Source organism: Eleutherodactylus coqui, chromosome 1, assembly GCF_035609145.1.
Source record: "Eleutherodactylus coqui strain aEleCoq1 chromosome 1, aEleCoq1.hap1, whole genome shotgun sequence".
Taxonomy (NCBI): Eukaryota; Metazoa; Chordata; class Amphibia; order Anura; family Eleutherodactylidae; genus Eleutherodactylus; species Eleutherodactylus coqui.
Window position 1 is genome coordinate 455,873,064 of NC_089837.1, and position 22,161 is coordinate 455,895,224.

General features: G+C 43.1%; 1 protein-coding gene across 1 annotated transcript; it reads right to left on the reverse strand.

Annotated features, from left to right (window-relative positions):
• Positions 1-10,749: 10,749 nt before the first annotated feature.
• LOC136582808 (aquaporin-5-like) lies at positions 10,750-21,065 on the reverse strand. Its single transcript, XM_066584066.1, has 4 exons — positions 20,631-21,065; positions 17,158-17,322; positions 15,464-15,544; positions 10,750-12,955 (listed from the first exon to the last, which is right to left on the reverse strand). The coding sequence occupies exons 1-4, from the start codon at positions 20,991-20,993 to the stop codon at positions 12,752-12,754; spliced, it is 813 nt and encodes a 270-aa protein (XP_066440163.1). The 5' UTR covers positions 20,994-21,065; the 3' UTR covers positions 10,750-12,751.
• Between the last annotated feature and the right edge of the window lie 1,096 nt (positions 21,066-22,161).

Here is a 22,161-nt window from a genome sequence, read left to right on the forward strand (position 1 = left end):
GTTCCGCTTAACCCTCAACATATCTGCTGAGATAGCTGTTCCTCTAAACATCAGGACACTCGTTTCTTTACCAATCGGTCTATCTAGACCTCACGATATTGTCTATACTACTTAATCTCAATTTATAATGCTCCTGATGATCCACGCAAATTAAAGTGGTGAAACGCGTTGAGCAGCAAACCAATGAGAAATAGAGCAGAAAATGGGAATTTGAATTCTTTGGGTCTAGTATCCAAAACGACCCTTACCAATAGAGGGGAAGTTTCATCACGTCTTTGGGAGGCTCTCTCATTGAGGATTTCTTGATATTTTTTGACATCTTTAGAATCTTCTTGAGACGTTTCTCATAGCAAAGACCAATTCCGACTCTCTATCTTATAAAGAATCGGATTAGTACTACTAACTCCCCTCAGCCATAATTGGGAAGAAACTTGTACATGAGTCACTAAAATAGAACCTACTTATGGTGTGTGGGTCACACAACATCAAGAAGTAGTAAGAGACCAATTAGCAACCGGAGATATTTCAATCTTACGTATCCGGCGTGCTAATACACGATCGAGTTCCCACTTTCTGCCAATATTGGCAATAAGTGGGACAAGAAATTTTGTGGTCTTCAGGTGATCATATGCTATAACGCCTACATATACAATCGCGTGATTGGACACTTACCTTTAGCGACTGTTAATGGTGTGGTTGGATGGTTTATACCACGTCCTTTATTTTTGTTTTATGTGTTGTGCCCCTATGTGTATATTTTAACAATCGTCTAAATAAAATTTGAATCTTTTATACAGATTCTAATTCTGCAGCATGTCTATCTATTGTGCTTTGGAATTAAATCCACGTGTATATATGTATGTGTGTGTATATATATATATATATATATATAAGTTTAGAAACAGCAAAAGAAAGTCAGCGTTCTAAATGCAATCAAGCAGGGGTGAAGTGTGAAGTGTTTTTTAACCGTTTCTGCCTTTTCCTTTCTCTAGTACACAGCGCTCAATGAGCGCTATCTACTAAGAAGTGAAAGTGGAAGCTTTCTTCCACTACGCAAGTCGGAGGTCACATGACCGCCGGCATCACCTGTCAGCAGAGCTGTAGGGTCCCAGCAGACCCTGATTAGCTCTGCAAGTGACTATTGTCACTGCAGGGGGATGTTCTCCCTGTAACTATGGCTCTTTTGGATGCCCCAGCTACAGTGTGTAATAAAAAAAAGCCAATGTGAATGTCCCCCAGAGGTTCACAATATGTGGAACCGCCTAAAACTCCCCATAAACAGATATAAATGTTTTCTAAGAATATATGCATGTGAAAATACAAAGGTGGCGTACCGGCCATGTCCTTACTATGACAACCTCATAGGAATCATGATAAAAGCATAAAGACAAATGGCTAATGGCTTATAATCATATAGGTGGTAACGGTACTCCCATGCTTCATTCAGCATTTTTCTTATACAGTACAACATTTGCTATTTGTCAGGTGATGATCAGAAGCTTTCCCTACACGATTGCTAGATAAAGGTGGGGGATTTACAGTGGTTGATTTTAGAGTCTACTGTAGTCTGTGTAAGATAAAGAACTAAGCCGCGTAACTCGCAGGTATCCCTCCACCAGTAAAATAAGCTGATTCAGTTGAACTCTTTTTTTTTCAGTATAGCCCATAACAACCAATCACAGCACAGCTTTCATTTTACAGCCCCAAACAAGGGGGGCGCTGTGTATAATGTAAATTAAAAAAAGGTTGCAATGAGCGCTATCTACTAAGAAGTGAAAGTGGAATTGTGTCTTTTACTATGTGACCCAGCGATCACGTGACCGCCAGGATCCCCTGTTAGAGCAGAGCTGTGGGGTCCTAGCAGACCCTGATCAGCTCTGCCAGTGACTATTGTCATTACAGGGGGAGGTTTTTCCTGTAACTGCTGCTCCTAAAAAAAGCCAAATGTGAATCCCCATAGTATAGCCCATAACAACCAATCACAGCACAGCTTTCATTTTACAACCTGCCAAAAAGGGGGGTACTGTATATAATGTAAACAAAAAAAGGTTGCAATGAGCGCTATCTACTAAAAAGTGAAAGTGGAATTGTGTCTTCCACTATGTGACCCAGACTTTCTGGGTGGACAGTGCGGGCATCAGCTGTCAGGTAAGTATAAAAAATCCCTCCCTTCACTCCTGGGAACCTGCCCTATGAGCACCAGTAACTTAGTTTATGGTACTTATAACCATTGACCGTTTCCCTTTAACTCTTTCAGCATCAGTCCCAATTCTGGATCCATACCTTCACACAGCCCTGATTAATATTTGATTGATAAATGCAAAGGTTACATGAATGTGATTTTAATTAAATATGGTATGCCAAGGTTAGCCAGCCATATTATATAGTCCAAGAATATTAATTACCGTTTATTTTCTTAAAACCTCTCGCGCAACAATCCAATATCTCATTTCTTGTATAAGGTACTTAATAACTGTGTGACCATGGAGCTGACAAAAGTTAATTGTCAGGCTGGAACAAATGACTAAACTAAAAGAAATGTCTGACCCTCCTCACCTCTCCACATAGATCATAAGAAAGGAACTGCAAACCATTTTCTGACAATAGCATTCATTCATTGACTTCTAATTTCCCAGAATTCTGTTTAGAAATAGCACAAATCATAAAACCCTGCCATTGCCTGATTCTCAAGTATCCATTATTGTATTAGAAACAAGTCCTGAACACCACAGCAAATGCACTTTGCACATGAATGATCCGGATTCTATTATATGGAACATAGAATGTTGCAAAAATATCATTGTTACTGATGTGTGTGATACAAATATTGGACACAAAGCGTATTAGGGCTCTATACTCTATACGGTATGCAGAGACTTCTATGTGACCCTTCTCTACTCTCTATACCTGTAGTTTCAGATGGAGTGAATACAAAGTGATGGCATTCTCCATTGGATTTTGTATTACTCAGCCATTCTTCACTAAAAGCATCGCTGCTAGAGAGGAAACGCTATGTCCGCTGTACGGAGCATCGTATGGCGGCTCACAGAGCGCCTACAGGTCTGTAGTATGGAGCCACAGGAATTCTGCATTTCTCCATACAGACTTCTTGGACTCTGCCATATGCTTGAGGTTTAAGACCTACATTGTTTGGGCACATTACTAGAGAGCTTCCCTGTTTGAAACTTAAGCGCCGTTTAGACGGGATGAATGTCAAGCAAACGATGCCCGTCACTCGTTCCCGCACATACACGCTCCTGTGATTCTGCACGGGAGCTTGTATCGCTGGTTCACAGCGGGGCGGCACGAGCAGATTTCAGTTCTCGCTCCTCCCCGGCCCTCTCCATTCAGTTAACATAGTTGCCGTTCAATACTGAACGGCTGCTATTAACACTGGACTGTCATAGTTAAACTCATCGCTCATCGATTATGCTGCATAATTATGACAGTGCAGTGTAAATAGCAGCCGTTTAGTATTGAACAGCCACTATGTTAACTGAATGGAGAGGGGCGAAGGGGGGGAGCAAGAATTGAAATCTGCTCCTGCCGCCCCACTGTGAGCCAGCGATACAAGCTCTCGTGCAGGAGCACGGGAGCTAGTATGTGCGGGGACGAGTGTCAGGCATCGTTTGCCTGACATTCGTTCCGTGTAAATGGGGCTTAAGACACATGCAGTATAAAATCAAGTGATAATTTTTCGGTGCATCAGTTTCAGTGTGAATTCACATTAGAATGAGAAAAAAAATCAAGAGATATGAGCAACTTCAAAAGAGGCATGTCAGCGGTGCTAGACTAGCTGAGGCCAGGAATTCAAAATGTGCCAATCTTGTGGGGTTTTCTCATACAACAGTGTCAAGAGTATACCGAAAATGGTGTGATTGAGGAAAAATGTCCAGCGAAACAAGACCCGGTGCACGGAAACACCTTGTCAATGAAAGGGGTCAGAGGAGGACGTCAAAAATCATCCTGATGAACAATTGGTGTATAGTCAAGCAAACCACATCAGAATACAATGCCACTGCACCAACTAACGTGTAAACACACAACATGTTGTTCCTTAGCACAGAAGGGCTATAACAGCAGATAATCGATTCCATTGCTGGCTATGAGAAACAGGAAGGTGAGACTCCAATGGGTAAAAGAGTACAAATATTGGATCACTGAGCAGTGGAAAAACATCACCTGGCCAGAAGAACTCAGATTGCTGTTGCACCCTGCTGATTGGGGGGGGGGGGGGGGGGGGGGTAGAATTGCAAACAGCATGGATGAATGAGCTCTTCCTGTCGGGTGTGAACAGTTCCGGCTGGTAGAGGTTGAGTAATTGTGTGGGGATGTTTTCTAAGCACACCCTGGGGTCTCTAATACCTGCGGATGGACACCATGATGAACTGCTGAGGTTCTGAAGGCCAAAAGAGGTCCAACATGCTGCTAGATGGGTGTCTGATAAAGTGGTCATTCCATGTATATTAAAATTTATAGCAGATGCTTATAGCTACTACAAGATTAAGCTTCTTGTAAAAAACAGGTATGTAGATGACATTCATCCAAAATCTGTAGCCTGGATGTTTGCAGAGCAGATTTTTTTTAACCTCATGTTGAGAAAGTAGTTGAAGATCCAAATGACCAAAACTGTGTGACCATCCAGGCATCACATAGTATGTGTTTATTGAATATTCCCAAACCATATAAAATTGGTCTTCACTGACAACCGGTGAGTGAGAATTCGCTTTAATAAGAATAGTTCTAATGTATTATCACTTTTTGCATATTTCATAGGATCTAGTCCCTTTACAGAATGTCTTCATAATGAAAAATATTATAATGTTCATAAAGTCGGAGAAGTCAGCCAGATATAATGTATTCCTCTCTTTTGAAACTTATTAGATTGGTTAGGTACAAATGAGGGCTCTCTTATTCGGAAAGGAACCTCTACTCTTTGTGATGGAATTTGGCTTAGTACCCCACTCTATATAGCCATAGAGACACAATATGACAGCAGACAGTATCCCTGGCTTTAAAGCTAGCCATACACTTGCTGAGGTGTAACTTGCAGCTCCTGGGCCTCAATACATAGTCGCTAACAGGACTCTCACCTACCATGTGTAATTAAATACTGGTATCTTATGTCAAAGAGGGCCTTCCAGGCAGCTGAGCCCAGGTACAATGGCTACTAGAGATGAGCGAATGTACTCGTCCGAGCTTGATATTCGTGCGAATATTAGGGTGTTCGGGATGCTCGTTACTCGTAACGAGTACCACGCGGTGTTCGGGTTACTTTCACTTTCCTCTGTGAGACGTTAGTGCGCTTTTCTGGCCAATTGAAAGACAGGGAAGGCATTACAACTTCCCCCTGCAACGTTTAAGCCCTATACCACCCCCCTGCTGTGAGTGGCTGGGGGGATCAGGTGTCACCCGAGTATTGAAATCTGCCCTTCCCGCGGCTCGCTACGGATGTATTCTGACATTAGTTCAGGGAAAGTGGTATCGTGTTGGAGCTGCTATAGGGAGAGTGTTAGGTGTATTGTAGGCTTCAAGAACCCCAACGGTCCTTCTAAAGGCCATAAATCGTCTCTATATGCGCTCAGTGGGGCCGGCGGCAGCAGCGCCGACCCCATTGAGAACATATAGAAGACAAATCATTCTTCTCTGCCACAGCTGTGACAGAGGAGAACGATGTTTGCCCATTGAATTCAATGGAACCAGCAATACAGCAGGTTCCACTGAATGCAATGGGCTGCCGGCGATCGCAGGATGAATGGTCGGGAAGGGGTTAAATATATAACCCCTTCCCTGCAATTCATCCAGAAATGTGATACACTAAAAATATATACCGGCGTATAAGGCGACGGGGCGTATAAGACGACCCCCCAACTGTCACCTTATACGCCGGCAATACAGTGGAGCAAAGAATAAAAAGCATTACTCACTTCTTCAGACGATCTGCGCCGCTCCTGTAGACTGTCACTCCTTCCTGGTGTTCTGCGGTGCTCCTGCAGGCTGTCGCTCCCTCCTGGTTCCCGGCAGAGCATTGCTTTCTCTACGAAAGGCTTTAAATCCACGCCTCCAGAAACACACGTGCCTTCAGCCAATCACAGCCAATGACAGTGATGTCATTGAATTGCTGTGATTGGCTGTGTTTCTGGAGGCGGGGATTTCAAGCCTTTCATAGAGAAAGCTTTAGTCCGTGGACCAGGAAGGAGTGACAGTCTGCAGGAGCGGCGCAGATCGTCTGAAGAAGTAAGTAATGCTTTTTATTCTTTGCTCCACTGTATTGCCGGCGTATAAGGTGACAGTTGGGGGGTCGTCTTATACGCCCCGTCGCCTTATACGCCGGTATATATTTTTAGTGTATCACATTTCTGGATGAATTGCAGGGAAGGGGTTATATATTTAACCCCTTCCCGACCATTCATCCTGCGATCGCCGGCAGCCCATTGCATTCAGTGGAACCTGCTGTATTGCTGGTTCCATTGAATTCAATGGGCTAACATCGTTCTTCTCTGCTACAGCTGTTACAGCTGTGCCAGAGGAGAACGATCTTTATGCTGACAGTGCGGGGGGGGGGGGGGCCCAATGGGCTAACATCGTTCTTCTCTGCCACAGCTGTTACAGCTATGGCAGAGGAGAACGATCTTTACGCTGACAGTGCGGGGGGGGGGGGGGCCACTCTTGCCGCTATTGTGGCTTAATAGTGGGACCTGTGAACTTGAGATGCAGCCCAACATGTAGCCCCTCGCCTGCCCTATCCGTTGCTGTGTCATTCCCATCACTTTCTTGAATTGCCCAGATTTTCACACATGAAAACCTTAGCGAGCATCGGCGAAATACAAAAATGCTCCGGTCGCCCATTGACTTCAATGGGGTTCGTTACTCGAAACGAACCCTCGAGCATCGCGAAAATTTCATGCCGAGTAACGAGCACCCGAGCATTTTGGTGTTCGCTCATCTCTAATGGCTACCTCTGTATACCCTAAAGCTACACCTCTCTACTGGTGAAAGATGGCCATCGGGCCAATGCTAGTTAGGCTTTATTTACATATCAAGGTAATAACATTTTTTTTACCAAGATTGTCCCTAGACTAGGTGTATTCGAGCCGTAATGCTAGTTGCACCCAAGAAACTCAAGTGCATCAGACAACACGCAGAAACTTGACGTGTGCTGTCCAATATACATGGACTCTGCACACTGACCTGTATTGGCATGTCTATTTCTCGCATGTCAAACAGACAGAAATAGGATATGAATGAGTTTTTCATGTGGACCATGAGTCTGTGTGAAAAAATGTATATAGCTTCATAGGCTATCATGGGGCCATGTGCTGTCTGTGGATTAACACAGACAGCTCATGGCCATAACACACTAATGTGCCGGTGGACTAAATCGGGACATTTTCTTGACAACATTTAGGAAAAATCTGACAAAAAGCCCCAACATGTGTAAATAAACCCTTAAAGGGGTTGTCCCGCGCCGAAACGTTTTTTTTTTTTTTCAATAGCCCCCCCGTTCGGCGCGAGACAAACCCGATGCAGGGATAAAAAAAACCAAAACAGATAGTACTTACCCGAATCCCCGCGGTCCGGCGTCTTCATACTTACCTTGTGAAGATGGCCGCCGGGATCTTCACCCTCGGTGGACCGCAGGGCTTCTGTGCGGTCCATTGCCGATTCCAGCCTCCTGATTGGCTGGAATCGGCACACGTGACGGGGCGGAGCTACGAGGAGCCGCTCTCCGGCACGAGCAGCCCCATTCAGCAAAGGAGAAGACCGGACTGCGCAAGCGCGTCTAATCGGGCGATTAGACGCTGAAGATTAGACGGCACCATGGAGACGGGGACGCCAGCAACGGAACAGGTAAGTGAATAACTTCTGTATGGCTCATAATTAATGCACGATGTACAATACAAAGTGCATTAATATGGCCATACAGAAGTGTATAACCCCACTTTGTTTCGCGGGACAACCCCTTTAAGCTTCGTTATGAACTTTCTTTCAGGCTCTGATGTACAGTATGCCACTATATAGCAACACTTTGAATTGTTCGCCCATTGACCACTGTGTTAACCGCATCAGGGCTGCCCGTTGACTATAACTGTCCAGGCAATCCTTATCTATCTCTGCAGGGACATTTTAAACATCCCTGCAAAGAAACCCCTAGAGCAACCCCCACTATGCAGAAACTCTGTGATCTGAGAGTGTGATGACAGCTCAGATCATAGGGCTTTGATGGAGACATCAGCAGGGTCACAGCCATCACACTGACAAAGCATTGCTGTCTTCCATCTCCGAAGTCAGGCAGCTCATCTGCCAGCTTCCCCGCATGCAGCCCTGCGTTCCAGCTGTTCCAAGAGACCTAAGGTCGCAGAGACTCATCAGTGTGATCCTGGGCATGTGATGGCAGTGACAACAGCAAACACAGTAACGTTTAGTAGTAGATAAAAATGTTATAATAGTGTACACTATCTCCCAGAGAGATGGAGATAGGGAATGTCACAGGGCATGGTCACATGGTGCAATCCGACATGGTTTTTCCCGAATGGATTCCACATTTAAATTCGCGGCATTTAGCCCTGTCAATGGCCAAAATCTGTGTGCAGAATTTCCAACAATTCTGTGCCGATCCAGAATTGTGTCAGAAATTCTGCACTCAGGTTTTGCTCATTGACAGGGCTGAACACGCGTGAAAATCAGCGGCAGAATCATGTGCATTAGCCACGGATTTCTGCTGCGGTTTTGGAGGTGGAATCCACGCAAAAGAAAAAAATTAGTGTCAAATTCGACCGTGTAAACATACCTGAAATGGTGCCTGGAAAATGGCCCAGACTCTGAAATCCACTAGGTGCTTCTTCATTTCTGAGGTCTGTGTTTGAGTCAAGTTGCACACTAGGGCCACATGTGGGATTTTTCTAAAAACTGTAGATTCGGGGTAATAAATAGTGAGATTTGTTTCTCTAATAACTCCGGCTGTGTTACAAAAAAAACTAGTTGAAAATTGAAAATCCGCAAAAACAAACCAGAAGTGTTTAAATTTCACCTCCACTGTGCTTTGGGCCCCCTGTCCACGGCCAAGTCCGCCGCGGGGGATGAGGGGGGAGAGCTGACAGGTCTCCTCCCTGAGCCTATCTAACAGATAGGCTCACCTTGGAGAATCGCGGGAATCACAGCGTGCCGCGATTTAAATCCTGCGAGCGGAGAATTGCTATGATTCTCTACTCGTGGGCGCTGGTGCTGCGCTTTCCATAGCTACGCTTGTGTGGTATGACTATCTGTATTACAAACAAAAAATGTCAAATTTTGAAAAATGCTAATATTTCCACATTTTCTCAAAATTTGGGATTTTCTTCTAAATAAACGCAAAACATTCTGGCCAAAATTTACCATGGATATAAAGACAAATGCGTCATAAAAACAATGTGAGAATCACTTGAATAAGGCCGGCTTCACATGGATGTATTTGCACGCATAAAATTTGAGCGCGCAATATGCAGAGAATAGAACCCATTGATCTCAATGGATTTATAGACATTTTCCTTTTTTTTGTGCGTGCATTTCGGGCACGCAAAAAAATATAGTGCATGTTCTATTTTTGTATAAAAAAATATGTATTTGTGCACCACAGGTCCCCATGGAAGTCGATTGGGGGGCAGAAGCAAAAGCGATATACAAGGAGATACGTGAAACACTGCGTAATTCCACTAGAAAAAGAACACATCTGGAACTCATTGAATGAATTAGCCATATCAATTGGTGCATCTTTATGTTCAAGACGCAAATAAACATGCTTTACGAGCAGAAAAAGTACAGTAAAATACGCTGATATACACGCAAAAAAGCCTTGTTCAGGACTTTTCTGCAGGGGAAGGAGGCAGGCTGGCCCGGGAGCAGTGCACTGAGCTCCCGCCCCTCGGCACTATTTGTAATTCGGTGGGGCAGAACTTAGCTCCGCCCAGTCCCGCCCCTCCCATTGCAAACAGTGGACTGCTCAGTACACTGCTCCCGTCCCGCCTCCTCCCCCTGTAAAAAGGGACACCGTATATTGGCTGGGCATGAAAATCCATCCGATATACGAACGTGTGAATAAGCCCTCAGTGCGCAGATACGTTTCGCTGAAGTGTGTGCAATTGTGCATACGCTTGTGTGAAGGCACCATGAGTAATAGCATTTCAAAGTTATTACCCCATTAAGTAAAACACGTCAGATTTAAAAAATTGGGCTTAATCACATAAGCCAAAATTGGCTTGGGTGGCAAGTGGTTGGAAAATATACCAAATACACTTTCCTATTCTGTTAAAAAATGGTATATCAATGCATGATATCCCAATCGAGTCCAAAAGTCCACTTTTTTAGCATCCGTCTGGTAAATGGGGATACCTTTGTACCAGGAGCTTTCCCAGCACATACACCAAATATAATAATCGAAAGTGTGAACAGAGCCTTAGTTGGTACATCTCAAAGAGTTAAACATATAATAGTAGATAATAGACACGATTATAAATGTCGGGAGAACATTTCTACAACATTAGTAAAATCCCTTTATGTTTGAGCTATACTTAGCATTATTTTATCTTTGCTGAAACATTAGGATATCATTTTACATAGTTTGTGTGATTGACAAGTAAGTGCTCTAAATAAAGCAAATGTGAAAATAATGTTCTCGACGTGTCAGATCAGTCATTAATCAGATGTCTCAGGTGCAGTAATCTTACCAAGGTGACGGATAAAAATGAAGGAAAAATGAGACAGCATGCAGAATTAAGTAGTAAAATTAGAACATTTTATTGTTCAGTGTTATTCTTACAAGGCTTTTATACATTCATCATGCAATAGAAGAATACCGGGAAGCCAGGGAAGACGTGATAAATAAGCGCATGCTTGCCAGAGATACATGGAGAACATCTGAAGATGGAGGAGACCTATTATATATAGACATATAATGTCTGGGGAGGGATTCATCATTACATTAAGTGAATATCATTCAAAATAGGGATTGTGTTAGAAGTGAGACCACAGGATTGATGGCTGTTATGCTATACCACATGGTTGAAGTAGCACTTATGGAAAACTGATAATAATGAGGATGATAATATTCCAATTTCATCCTTGTACTTCGGTTACCTTTCTTTTGGCAGGATCTACCCTCAAAGAGTCATTAAAGTGTACTTTTATCTCAGCAAGTAATCCCTTATCTACATCATGAAGGATAACTTGCTAATTGGTGGGGGTTCCCCTGCTAGGACCCACACCGATACATAGGAATCACCTTCGGCACGTCCATGAAGCTTGACAGTAGTGGCTGCGCATGCACACCATAGCACCATTCCTTTCAATGGGAATTGCCGAAGACAGCCCAGTTCAAGAGCCCAGTAATCACCAGTGGTTCCATTCACTTCAATGGAACTGCCGGTGATTACCGAATGCTTGAACAAGGCTATCTCCAGCAGTCCCATTGAAATGAATGGTGCGGAGATGTGCATGCGCAACTACCAACATCTGGACATACATGGCACGATTTCTCTGCTTCAGTTGGGCTCCTACTAATCAGCATAATATCCCCTATCCACAGTATAAGGAATAACTTGCCAAGGTGGGACTGACCCTTTAATGTTTTCTTTAGCATCGGAGAGTTAAAATAAGAGCAAAAGAATGTAGCTGTCGCTTACAATGTAGCTATGACCGAAGGATCAACAATGAACTGGTTACTACTACTTAATCTACTTGCATCTATCTGTATATGTACAAAACCCTTCACAAAACACGCTCATGGGTTAAGCAGGCCATACACTTCAAATAGGTGTCCTTCAGCCTACAGCTACCTACAATTCCCACATGAACATGCATACTCAGCTTGGCCAAGTGTGCATCTGTTCTACATGAGGAGAACCGCTGCCAGTCACATCTGGCGGAGGCTAATCTTCAGGATCATAAAAGTATGGGGTGTGCTGAAATCCAACTGCTTAATTCTTTTCTCCCCTGACTTCCGCCCTCAGGTGAGAATTGGGAGGTCCCCATACACATTAGATGGTTGCCCAGTCCTGCCAACATTGTCAGACTGGGCTGACGTTGATCTAATGAGTATGGCCAATTTTAAGCTGATGTCAGCTGATATTAAGGTCACAACACCAGAATCCTCTAGAGTCTATTGAACCAAACGTGGATTATCATATTCTGTGGTAATTTGAGTGAACCCATAGGAGGTCTAGTTCTTGTGGCCATACTGTGGATGTTAAAATGCTGATAAATTAAAGTAAATTAAAACCGACTAACTTATTTTTTTTCTAAATCCTATATCTACCTTCATGTGTGGAGTCTAATCAAGTTGTTGAGCAGAATGCTTCCTCATAACTTGCTATAAAGTTAACAAAACATCAGTTCAATAGTAAAAATCCCATATTAAAAATTCTACATTTCTGCATTATTTATACATTATACATTGAAAATAGTCAACCGTAATTTACATATATGTCACATTTTCCGCACTTCTTCACATTGGCATTACTATTCCTTTAGTGTAAGTAGTAGCAAAACAGTAGGAATATCATGGATCGGTTACATAGCTACTAAACTGTACATCTGAATATTGTTAGTGGGAAATAGTAATAAAAATAATATTATTGCTAGTAGTCTAAGGGACTTCATTGTCACGCATATTTACGCAGACCACTAAATGGTGGCATACACTACTGGTAGATGACAGGTTCACTTTAGTACTTTGTCCATTCTATTAGTTAAAATGCCACTTTCTTCCTTCGTGGCCTTACACTTTATCCAAGCTCTTGTGAAAAGAACTCAGTTCCACAGATTGTTTGCGGTGTTCCTCTCGCTCTCGTTCATGTTCTGGGTCATAGATTCCTTGTAGGACTGACAACCTAGACAAAGGACTCTTTATAGATGGGACCAGTAAGTAATTGTAGATCAAAGACCCAAAGATTGCGCCAGACATAGGGCCTACCCAGAAGACCTGTGAGTAAGGATGAAGAATATGTTTATTAGTATGAGGTCAAGACTAGTAGATATTTAACCATGCCCTCCCTTCAAACATATCATACATCAGCATTGTGAATATACAAGTACATATAGTCATGGGAAAACTAAGTACACCTTTTTTTTTAATTCTATAGTTTAACTTTTCAGGACACAATGAAAAAAATCTGGTGCTTAGAAAATTAGGTAAATACACCTTCAGGTGAACAACAACGCATGACAAATTACACTGTGTCATTATTTATTTATCAAAAGACGGCCAAAACGCAGAAGTAGTGTGTGAAAAATGAAGTGCACCCTAAAGGGCCTTATAGACAGGACGAATGTCAGGCAAATAATGCCGACATTTGTCCCCGCACATACCAGCTCCCATACAGGAGCTAGTATCATTGGCTCTCAGCGGGGAGGCTGGAGGAGAGTTCTCTCCTCGCGCTCACCCCCCCCCTCTCTGTTGACATAACAGCAGCCGTTCAGTACTGAATGATAAGCGATCAGCTCATCGTCCATCGTTTATGCTGCATGGACAATGGGCTGATTGCTCATCACTGAGTGTAAATAGTGGCCGTTCAGTACTGAAAGGCCGCTATGTTAAGTCAATAGAGAGAGGCGGAGGAGCGGGAGGAGAGAAATCTCCTGCAGCCTCCCCATCCCCCTGCTGGACGCTCTGTGAGCGAGCCAGCAATACTAGCTCCCGTGCAGGAGCGAGGACACACAGGAATGAGTGTTGGGAATCATTTGCCCGACATATGTCCCGTCTAAATGAACCCTTACTGCTTAGGAATTATGATGGTAAGTAGCATCCAGGTTCTGCTAATCGGATTCCCTTGGTTAATTGATCATCATCAAGTGCGACCATCTCCATAAAAGCAGAGATTTTGGCAGTTTGCTGGTCTGGAGCATTCAGGTGTGTTCACACAATGCCAAGGAGAAAATATATCAGCAATAAACAATGACACAATGTAATCTGCCATATGTTGGAGTTCATTTTAGATTGCATTTACTTCATTTTAAAAGCTTCTAAGAAACAGAGGTTCTTTTTATTTTGTCTTGATATGAAAAAAAACATAGAATTCAAAGAGGGTGTACTTAGTTTTTCTCATGTCTGTATCTACTAAATCTGCTACTACTGCTGGTCTTACTTTAGATGGGTTTTTCACTTTTATGATTAAAATCGTCAACAAATACCTAATATTGTAGCACAACCAGATACAACATCCCTTCCTTCTATGAGCTGTTTCTAATATTACAGCTCAGATGCATTCAATACCAGACAAAGAGCCAGGACAAGAGCATGTTTTGTGAAAGGTTGTCCAGTTTTGGAAAACTGATGGGATTCCATTTTTGGCAAGAAATATAGGTCACCAGAAGTGACCTATATATTAAGCTGAGTTATGGTTAAAGGAGTTCTCCCAGTTCTAGTTGTTTTGCTGCAGGACACAGATAGCTCTGTACTTTGCACAGATAGCTCTGTACTTTCATTTTAAAAGCTTCTAAGAAACAGAGGTTCTTTTTATTTTGTCTTGATATGAAAAAAAACATAGAATTCAAAGAGGGTGTACTTAGTTTTTCTCATGTCTGTATCTACTAAATCTGCTACTACTGCTGGTCTTACTTTAGATGGGTTTTTCACTTTTATGATTAAAATCGTCAACAAATACCTAATATTGTAGCACAACCAGATACAACATCCCTTCCTTCTATGAGCTGTTTCTAATATTACAGCTCAGATGCATTCAATACCAGACAAAGAGCCAGGACAAGAGCATGTTTTGTGAAAGGTTGTCCAGTTTTGGAAAACTGATGGGATTCCATTTTTGGCAAGAAATATAGGTCACCAGAAGTGACCTATATATTAAGCTGAGTTATGGTTAAAGGAGTTCTCCCAGTTCTAGTTGTTTTGCTGCAGGACACAGATAGCTCTGTACTTTGCACAGTGGCCGGGGTTGGTAGTGCAAGCTGAGTCCTATTGAAGTACCAACTCGGGCCATTGCTCAACATACAGAGCTCTCTGCATCTTGCAGCAAAACAAGTGGGACAACCTCTTTAAACATAGCTTAGCTTAGAGACTCCTTTAAACATAGCTTAGTTTAGAGATTTAGAGACCATTCTGATGACATGCAGGTTGTGTGTTGTAGTGCAGCACAGCCCCCTTCACTTTAATGGAGATGAGTTGCAATAAGTGGTACAACTCAAGTGTGAATTTGGCCAAGGACAACATCGGCATTAATTTTTGTATGTTCTCCCTGTGTTTGCATGGGTTTTCTCCAGTTTCCTCCCACAATCCAAAGTCAAACAAAGGAGTTAATTGGATTCCTATGAAATTCACACTAGTGTGTGCCTGAAATAGGGAAATTAGTTTGTGAGCCGCATTGGGAATTGGGATCGATGTGAATGGTGACAATTTTTGTACAGCACTGCTGAATAGGTTGGCACTATATAAGCAACAGAAATAAATAAGTCTTATGCTTGCCCAATATTTTCTTACCCAGTGATAGCTGTATATACCCATAATGACAGCAGGGCCAAAGGACCTCGCTGGATTCATTGAACAGCCAGTCAAATAGATCTGCAAGCAAGAGATTACAAATACGTCAGAACACAGAGACATATGCAAGACAGAAGAGCAAACTAACTAAATGATAAGTGCCATGATAACTTTACACTGAGGGCGGGTTTGGATAGATGTTCATATATATATATATATATATATATATATATATATATATATATGAGCTTCTCTTACCCAAATGCAACCTCCTTTCCGTATGCCCAGTTAGGACCTATGGCCAGCATGGGAGGCCCTCTATAAACCGGTGATTAAAAGATGATCTTATTGGATTGGAGCCATTTATGTATTACATCGTTGGCCTCAACAAAGGAAAGGTATATCTTCAACAGCAAATCTGTTTTCGATAAGGGTAAAAGACGCCAGAACGATCAGCTGATTATCGTTCCACCTTCAAACTGAAAAGGGGTTGTCTTCATAAAATGACAGCATCAAAGGGGTCGTCCAGTTGTTTACCATTGATGGCCTATCCAACAAAGGGAACCCCCAAACTAGCTTTTTATCAGGCTGATGCACTTCTGCACTGAGCTGATTTCTTCAGTGGCCAGGCTTGGTATTATGGGCATAGTTCCCTTTCACTTCAATTGGAACTTTGCCTGTAATACCAAGACTGGCCACTGCAGTGAGAATGGAGCTGTTTCCTGCAGAAATCAAGCACATTGGCCCAGCGAACAGGTGACCGGCAGTTGTCCTAGACAGAAGACCCCCACTGATCTATAATTGATGACCTATCCTGCAGATAGGCAATCAATAATTTACAATTGGAAACATAGGAAGATGTTTTCTCGTTTGACCATAGACTTTACTAAGTTGCAGCTGCTTATGTCTTTCTCATCTGTCAATTGAAACAGGGGTTGGTATACACATTAAATATAGATCAGCTGACCCCACTCATTTCAGAAGGAGTGGTCAATCATTGAATGTACATGGCGGCCCCCATCTCTCCCGCAATGGCAGACGTCAGGGGAGACAAGTATAAGGCAGATGGCTTTATCCCCTCACTACACATGCGCGCTCAGCTGAGTCAAGCATGCATGTGTATGAGATAATTGGGAGACATGTCTTTTGACCGTCAGCTACCTCATATGTATGGGTAGCTTAGCATTAATATAGACTTTCACCTTAGCCAAGTTTTATGATCATCGGGGAAAATAACTGTTGACCAATAACAGAACCTCTACGTGGCATCAAGGGAAGTGACCCTTAAGGGGTACACCTGCGAAAGAGGCACTTAAAGAGAAGCACCAAAGGGGTATCTAGAGCAGACATTGATGGAACTGATCCCCTTAAAGAGGTATCTTTGACTTGCGCACACTGTTACGGGTGGTTTTGAGACTTGGGGTACATGCACACAGACGTTTACATAGTTGTGCCCAACATTCTCTGGTGCAACTTAGGTCCACCTTAATCACCTTCATCTTAAAGACACACTCACTAGAATATTTCTGCATCATAGGAATCCCCAAATGAAGACTGGCCAAGAGGGACCACCGATGGAAGGGAACCTCTACATATACTCATTAGCGTTCTTTATGTTATTTTCCCATCAGCACATTAGGGGGTAATCATGCTCAGATTTAAAGGGGCACATTTATTTTTGATGTTCTACATACCCCAAGCAGATGTCCTAAACTAACTGAGAGACCAATGGATATAGATGGTGATCCGATGATGTCTGTTCTTCGGCTGTCTGTTGTACCAAAAACACACAAGACAAGCTGCATGGTGAGGAACAGCTCCACTGCCACAGCCTGCCCAGCGCTGGTGTCCTCATTGATCTGGAAATACACGGTACCGAAATAAATGCAAACCATTGCCAAACTACCATCTGCTATGTCTATTTTATGAGACAATATCCTCTATAGGAAGATCCCACACACAGTTTATTGCTGGTATTATGCAATCTGGGCATACTCATTCCTGTAGGCAAGCTGTTTAATAAGGGCCATTACCGACGGGCGCCACTTGTACTCTCTGATATATTAAAGTTCAGAGACTTGATATTTGCCTTTTAATTGATTAGATGAGATGTAGATTCTCTGATTACAGGGTTATAGATAGCGCATGTGGTACCAAGAGAGAATAATAATTGAATATAATCATAATTTAGGATCTCATTAGCACTTGATATATATAGGCAAATGTCATAAAAATGCATTGACACTTACGAAAAGATGGCTTCTGTATCTTTAAACGGTTTTTCAATTAATCCTGTGAGCCTCATCTATTTTTGCTTTATCTAATATGACTATAGGACCTCCGGACTGCCTCGTAGGTAATGGCCCCAGTAAATTTGAATCATATACCCTGTTTCCCTGAAAATAAGACATGGCATGATTTTCCAGAACTTTTGAGGATGCGAAATGATTTTTCAGGCTTTTTGAGGATGCTTGAAATATAAGCCCTACTCCAAAATTAAGCCATGCTAACAGCTAATTAAAAAAGTCAATTTAAATAGTGTCCAGGCAGCTATACAGGTAAAAAAGTGAAATCATTTTGAGCAAAAATTAATATAAGACACTGTCTTATTTTCGGGGAAGCACGGTAGTTAATAATGCTGCTTTCAGACAAGCGTATTTTTACTCCATATTTGGTGCGTGTTTTGTGGACCCTAATACAAAGCTAATGGAGATCTATGTATCTATTCATATGGGCGTATTTTTCACGTCTGTGTCTTAAAAATGCAGCATGCTCTAATTTTGTCCGTTTTTGTATCCATATTTGCATTCATTGGTCTTCTTTTCTATTAGGCAAATACACATGAATATGTAATGTTGTTTATAACAAGTCCATTTTACGGATCTGTGTGGCGGGATTCACGCGAGCGTTTGCATATTTGCGCCATGCTTTTGTGCATTGCGTATTTGCATGCGCAACAGTGTTTTTTTCTGTACATTTTGGGCATGTAAGATATGCGCAATTACATGCACAAAAAAACACGTACGGATGCTCTCAGCCATTGAAATGGCCAATTAGCTTAATGACTTCAAGATGTGTTCGTCCCTTGTGCTAATACACAGGGAAATAGAGCATGCTATGTATTTTTTTGCCCAACAGAATTGCGCACACCAAATAAGTGCATATGAATGAACCCATTTAATGGGTTCTTTTTCCTGAGTATTATGCGCACAAATGTTTTGTGCACTCATGCGCAAGCAAACGCGTCTGTGTGAATTCAGCCTAAGGGCTCCTTCACACGGGTGCTGCGATAGCGCGGCTGAAAATCGCATTCACGAGAGGCAGCCATGACTAAGTCACGGCTGCAACTCCTGTTTATGCCCCCATTCAGACAGCCCGGGTGCGGCAAGTATACGACGACCCCAGGATATCGTTGGGTGGGGGGAGAGAATTTACCTCTGCTAAACTCCCTCCCCCTTCCCACATCCTATCTGCCCCTTGCCGGCTGCCTGCAATGGGAGGGGGCGGGACCTAGTGTGCTAATCTCCCGCCCCCACTCCCTCCCTTTGCCAACAGCCGGCAAGAAGTGGAGAGGAGGAGGGAAGGGGAAGGGAGTTTAGCAGAGCTGTTGCTGAACTCCCCTCCACCTCCCTTTTCCGGCAGCTCTCATAGGAGTCTATGGGACCGACCGTCGTATTTTGGCTGAAGAGATAGGTCCAGAACTATCTTTTCTGGCCGGCGTAAAAACGGCCGACCAGAATGCGCACCGTATGCTCTATCTTTTCCGACCGACCGTTTGTACACACTGGAAAATTGGCCATCTGAACTGATGCATCAGATGGTCGCGTATATTGGCCGGCCGTGCTACTTTGACCCTGTGTAGTGAACGGTGCTTGTAACTGCAGGTCAGGTGTCATTGAAATTAATGGGAGCTGAACCTGCAGTTACAAACACTGGTCACTGCAGAGGGTCAAAGCAGCAGCTTCTGCTCCCTACTCTTGGTGTAGCTTCGCTGTCAGTAGAGATGAGCGAGTATACTCGCTAAGGCACATTACTCGAGCGAGTAGTGCCTTAGCCGAGTATCTCCCCGCTCGTCTCTAAAGATTCGGGGGGCGGGGAGCGGCAGGGGAGAGCGGGGAGGAACGGAGGGGAGATCTCTCTCTCCCTTTCTCCCCCCCGCTCCCCCCTGCAACTCACCTGTCACTGGCACCGGCCCCCGAATCTTTAGAGACGAGCGGGGAGATACTCAGCTAAGGCACTACTCACTCAAGTAATGTGCCTTAGCGAGTATACTCGCTCATCTCTAGTTGTCAGCGGCACCTAATCAGCTGATTGGTCGGGGTGCACAGTGTCATACCCCAGTCACTAAACTATTGATGACCTATCCCGAGGATAGGTCATCAATACTATTTCCCTGGAAAACACTGTTAAATGAATATTGGCTAGATAGTCTTTGAATATTTCTCAAATCTTTGAAATATAATATTATCTCTTTTTCTACTGTATTAGCTTTATTACTTATTTTGCTGTTGACTTTTACCCTATACGGTGTGGAAAATAAATCCCATGTCGCAGCCAGGGAGTTGTCAGCAGACTGCTGTTCATTTATCTGCTGTAATGTTATACAATATTATATATCTCATAGTACGTTCTTAATACTTGTTATACATTGTGAACTATTATTTAGCTGTGGGTCTTCTAGACCCAATATAACCTTTATACCCCCTGCAGATATATGCAATTGAGGCATTAGGTATATGTATTGTTTTAAAAGTATAAAATTCATCAGTAGCTGTTCGCCTGCTTGTTGATGGTTTCCATGAAGCAGCATTGTTTTTCACATTTCAAAGTAATAATAAACTGAAATTAATTTTAGTTAAAGGAAATTAAAGAAAGCTATTGATAAAACAAGCAGAGATAAACTTTGTTGTATTCATTAGCTGATGGGCAGGAGAAAAGAGATAGCAGTCCAGCTTCACTGATAGATCTCCTTTTAAGACTTAGACTGCGGTTTCTATATACCCTGATATGTAGAAGTTGCAGAAGACAAACTTTTAATTTAACTGTGTCGTAAAAATGATTTTCAGCCCAAAATACATGCATATAAGGGAAAAAAAACATTACCCCCAATGATGTCCATAACCTATAAATTAAAACATTACACATCACCCACTCATCTTTGACTTACCAAGTTGACGGCAAGATTCCCTCGCACGTTGGCCGGAGTGAACTCATAGATTAACCCAGCTCCAGCCACAGCTCCCAACATTTGAGCCAAAATGTAAAGCACGCATTTCAAGACGGAGATCTGTGATCCCACCAGGAATGCCAGCGTCACTGCAGGATTCAGGTGGGCTCCACTAATGTGCCCTATGATCTGAACAATGGTTCCTATAGCTAAACCAAAGGCTAGGGAGACTTGCAGAATAGTTGGAGGTGCAGATGGCCATGCTAATGCACTACCAATACCAAAGAATACAAATAAAAGTGTACCTAAAAATTCTGCTAGGATGGCTCGAAAAAAGTCCCCTGAGCACAGGTTTTTTAACATGGTTTCTATGTCTAGATTGCAATTCCCATATAACCAGCTGTGGATTTGTCTGCTCTGCTATATGATGACAATTCATGGGCTTCTTGCAGGTATATATCTCTTTAGGGTGGAGGAAAGAATTCCACGTGCAGGTGTGGCAATAAGCTATTCATATCAAATGGAAATATTCCCAGAGTGGACTACTCAAGTAAATAATTATATGTCTCAGTACATTTCGTTAACACTAGGTTGCAGTAAAGTAACTGCAGAAAACAGGCAGGAAATGGGTACTACTCTTCTCTGAAAAGAAGAACATGTTGTGTACCCAAATAGTAGCTCATCACAGAGGCCAGCCTCAGGTTAGATGGCGCCCTGTGCAGAAAAGTTTTTGGCACCCTCCTTTCCCCCATTATAGTAAGACGAGCTAGGAGTTGGGATGCCACCTCAGGTAACATGGGTGAGTTGCAGCTCTACTAGCTGAAAACAATGCCATATAGGCGCTGGCAAATTTTAGAATAGGGGGAAAGCGCAAAACACTGACCCATGAGTAGTGGTCTGCTTTTCGGATGTGTTCACAGGTGGTGGATTTTCTGCAGTGGAAAAAGAACACTGCAAATCTGTATCAAAATCGGCACTCCTTTCTGTAGACTTTGGCACGTATTTTGGAGAAGTGGTGAAATCTATGGTTCCACACCCGAATCTGTCTCAAAATTTGCACCAGACCCATTATAGCCAATTAGGCTATTCAGAAAGGTATTTTTCACACAGATCAATGGTCTGTGTGAAGAAAATTGCAGCATGTGCTATTCTGGTCCATGGACTAAAATCGGACATGCAATGTTCTCTACTAGAGATGAGCGAACGTACTCGTAATGAGTACTTACGCACCCGAGTACCGCCATTTTCGAGTACTTCAGTACTCGGGCGTAAAGATTCGGGGGGCGCCGGGGGGCGGGGAGAGGCGCGGCGGTGCGGGGGGGAGCAGCGGGGAACAGGGGGGAGCCCTCTCTCTCTCCCTCTCCCCCCCACTCCCCACTGCTACCCCCGTGCCGCCACGGCGCCCCCCGAATCTTTACGCGCGAGTACTGCTGTACTCGAAAATGGCGGTGCTCGGGTGCGTAAGTACTCGTAACGAGTACGTTCGCTCATCTCTATTCTCTACCTGTGAGTATCAAGCAGCACACAGACA

Bases quoted from the DNA above. Each gene is read 5' to 3' on its own strand.
- LOC136582808 (XM_066584066.1), bottom strand. From the start codon at position 20,993: ATGTTAAAAAACCTGTGCTCAGGGGACTTTTTTCGAGCCATCCTAGCA. The intron at 17,323-20,630 runs GTAAGTCAAAGA...GTGTATTTCCAG, and splicing joins GGAATCTTGCCGTCAACTTG to ATCAATGAGGACACCAGCGC. The intron at 12,956-15,463 runs GTAAGAAAATAT...CCTTACTCACAG, and splicing joins GTATATACAGCTATCACTGG to GTCTTCTGGGTAGGCCCTAT.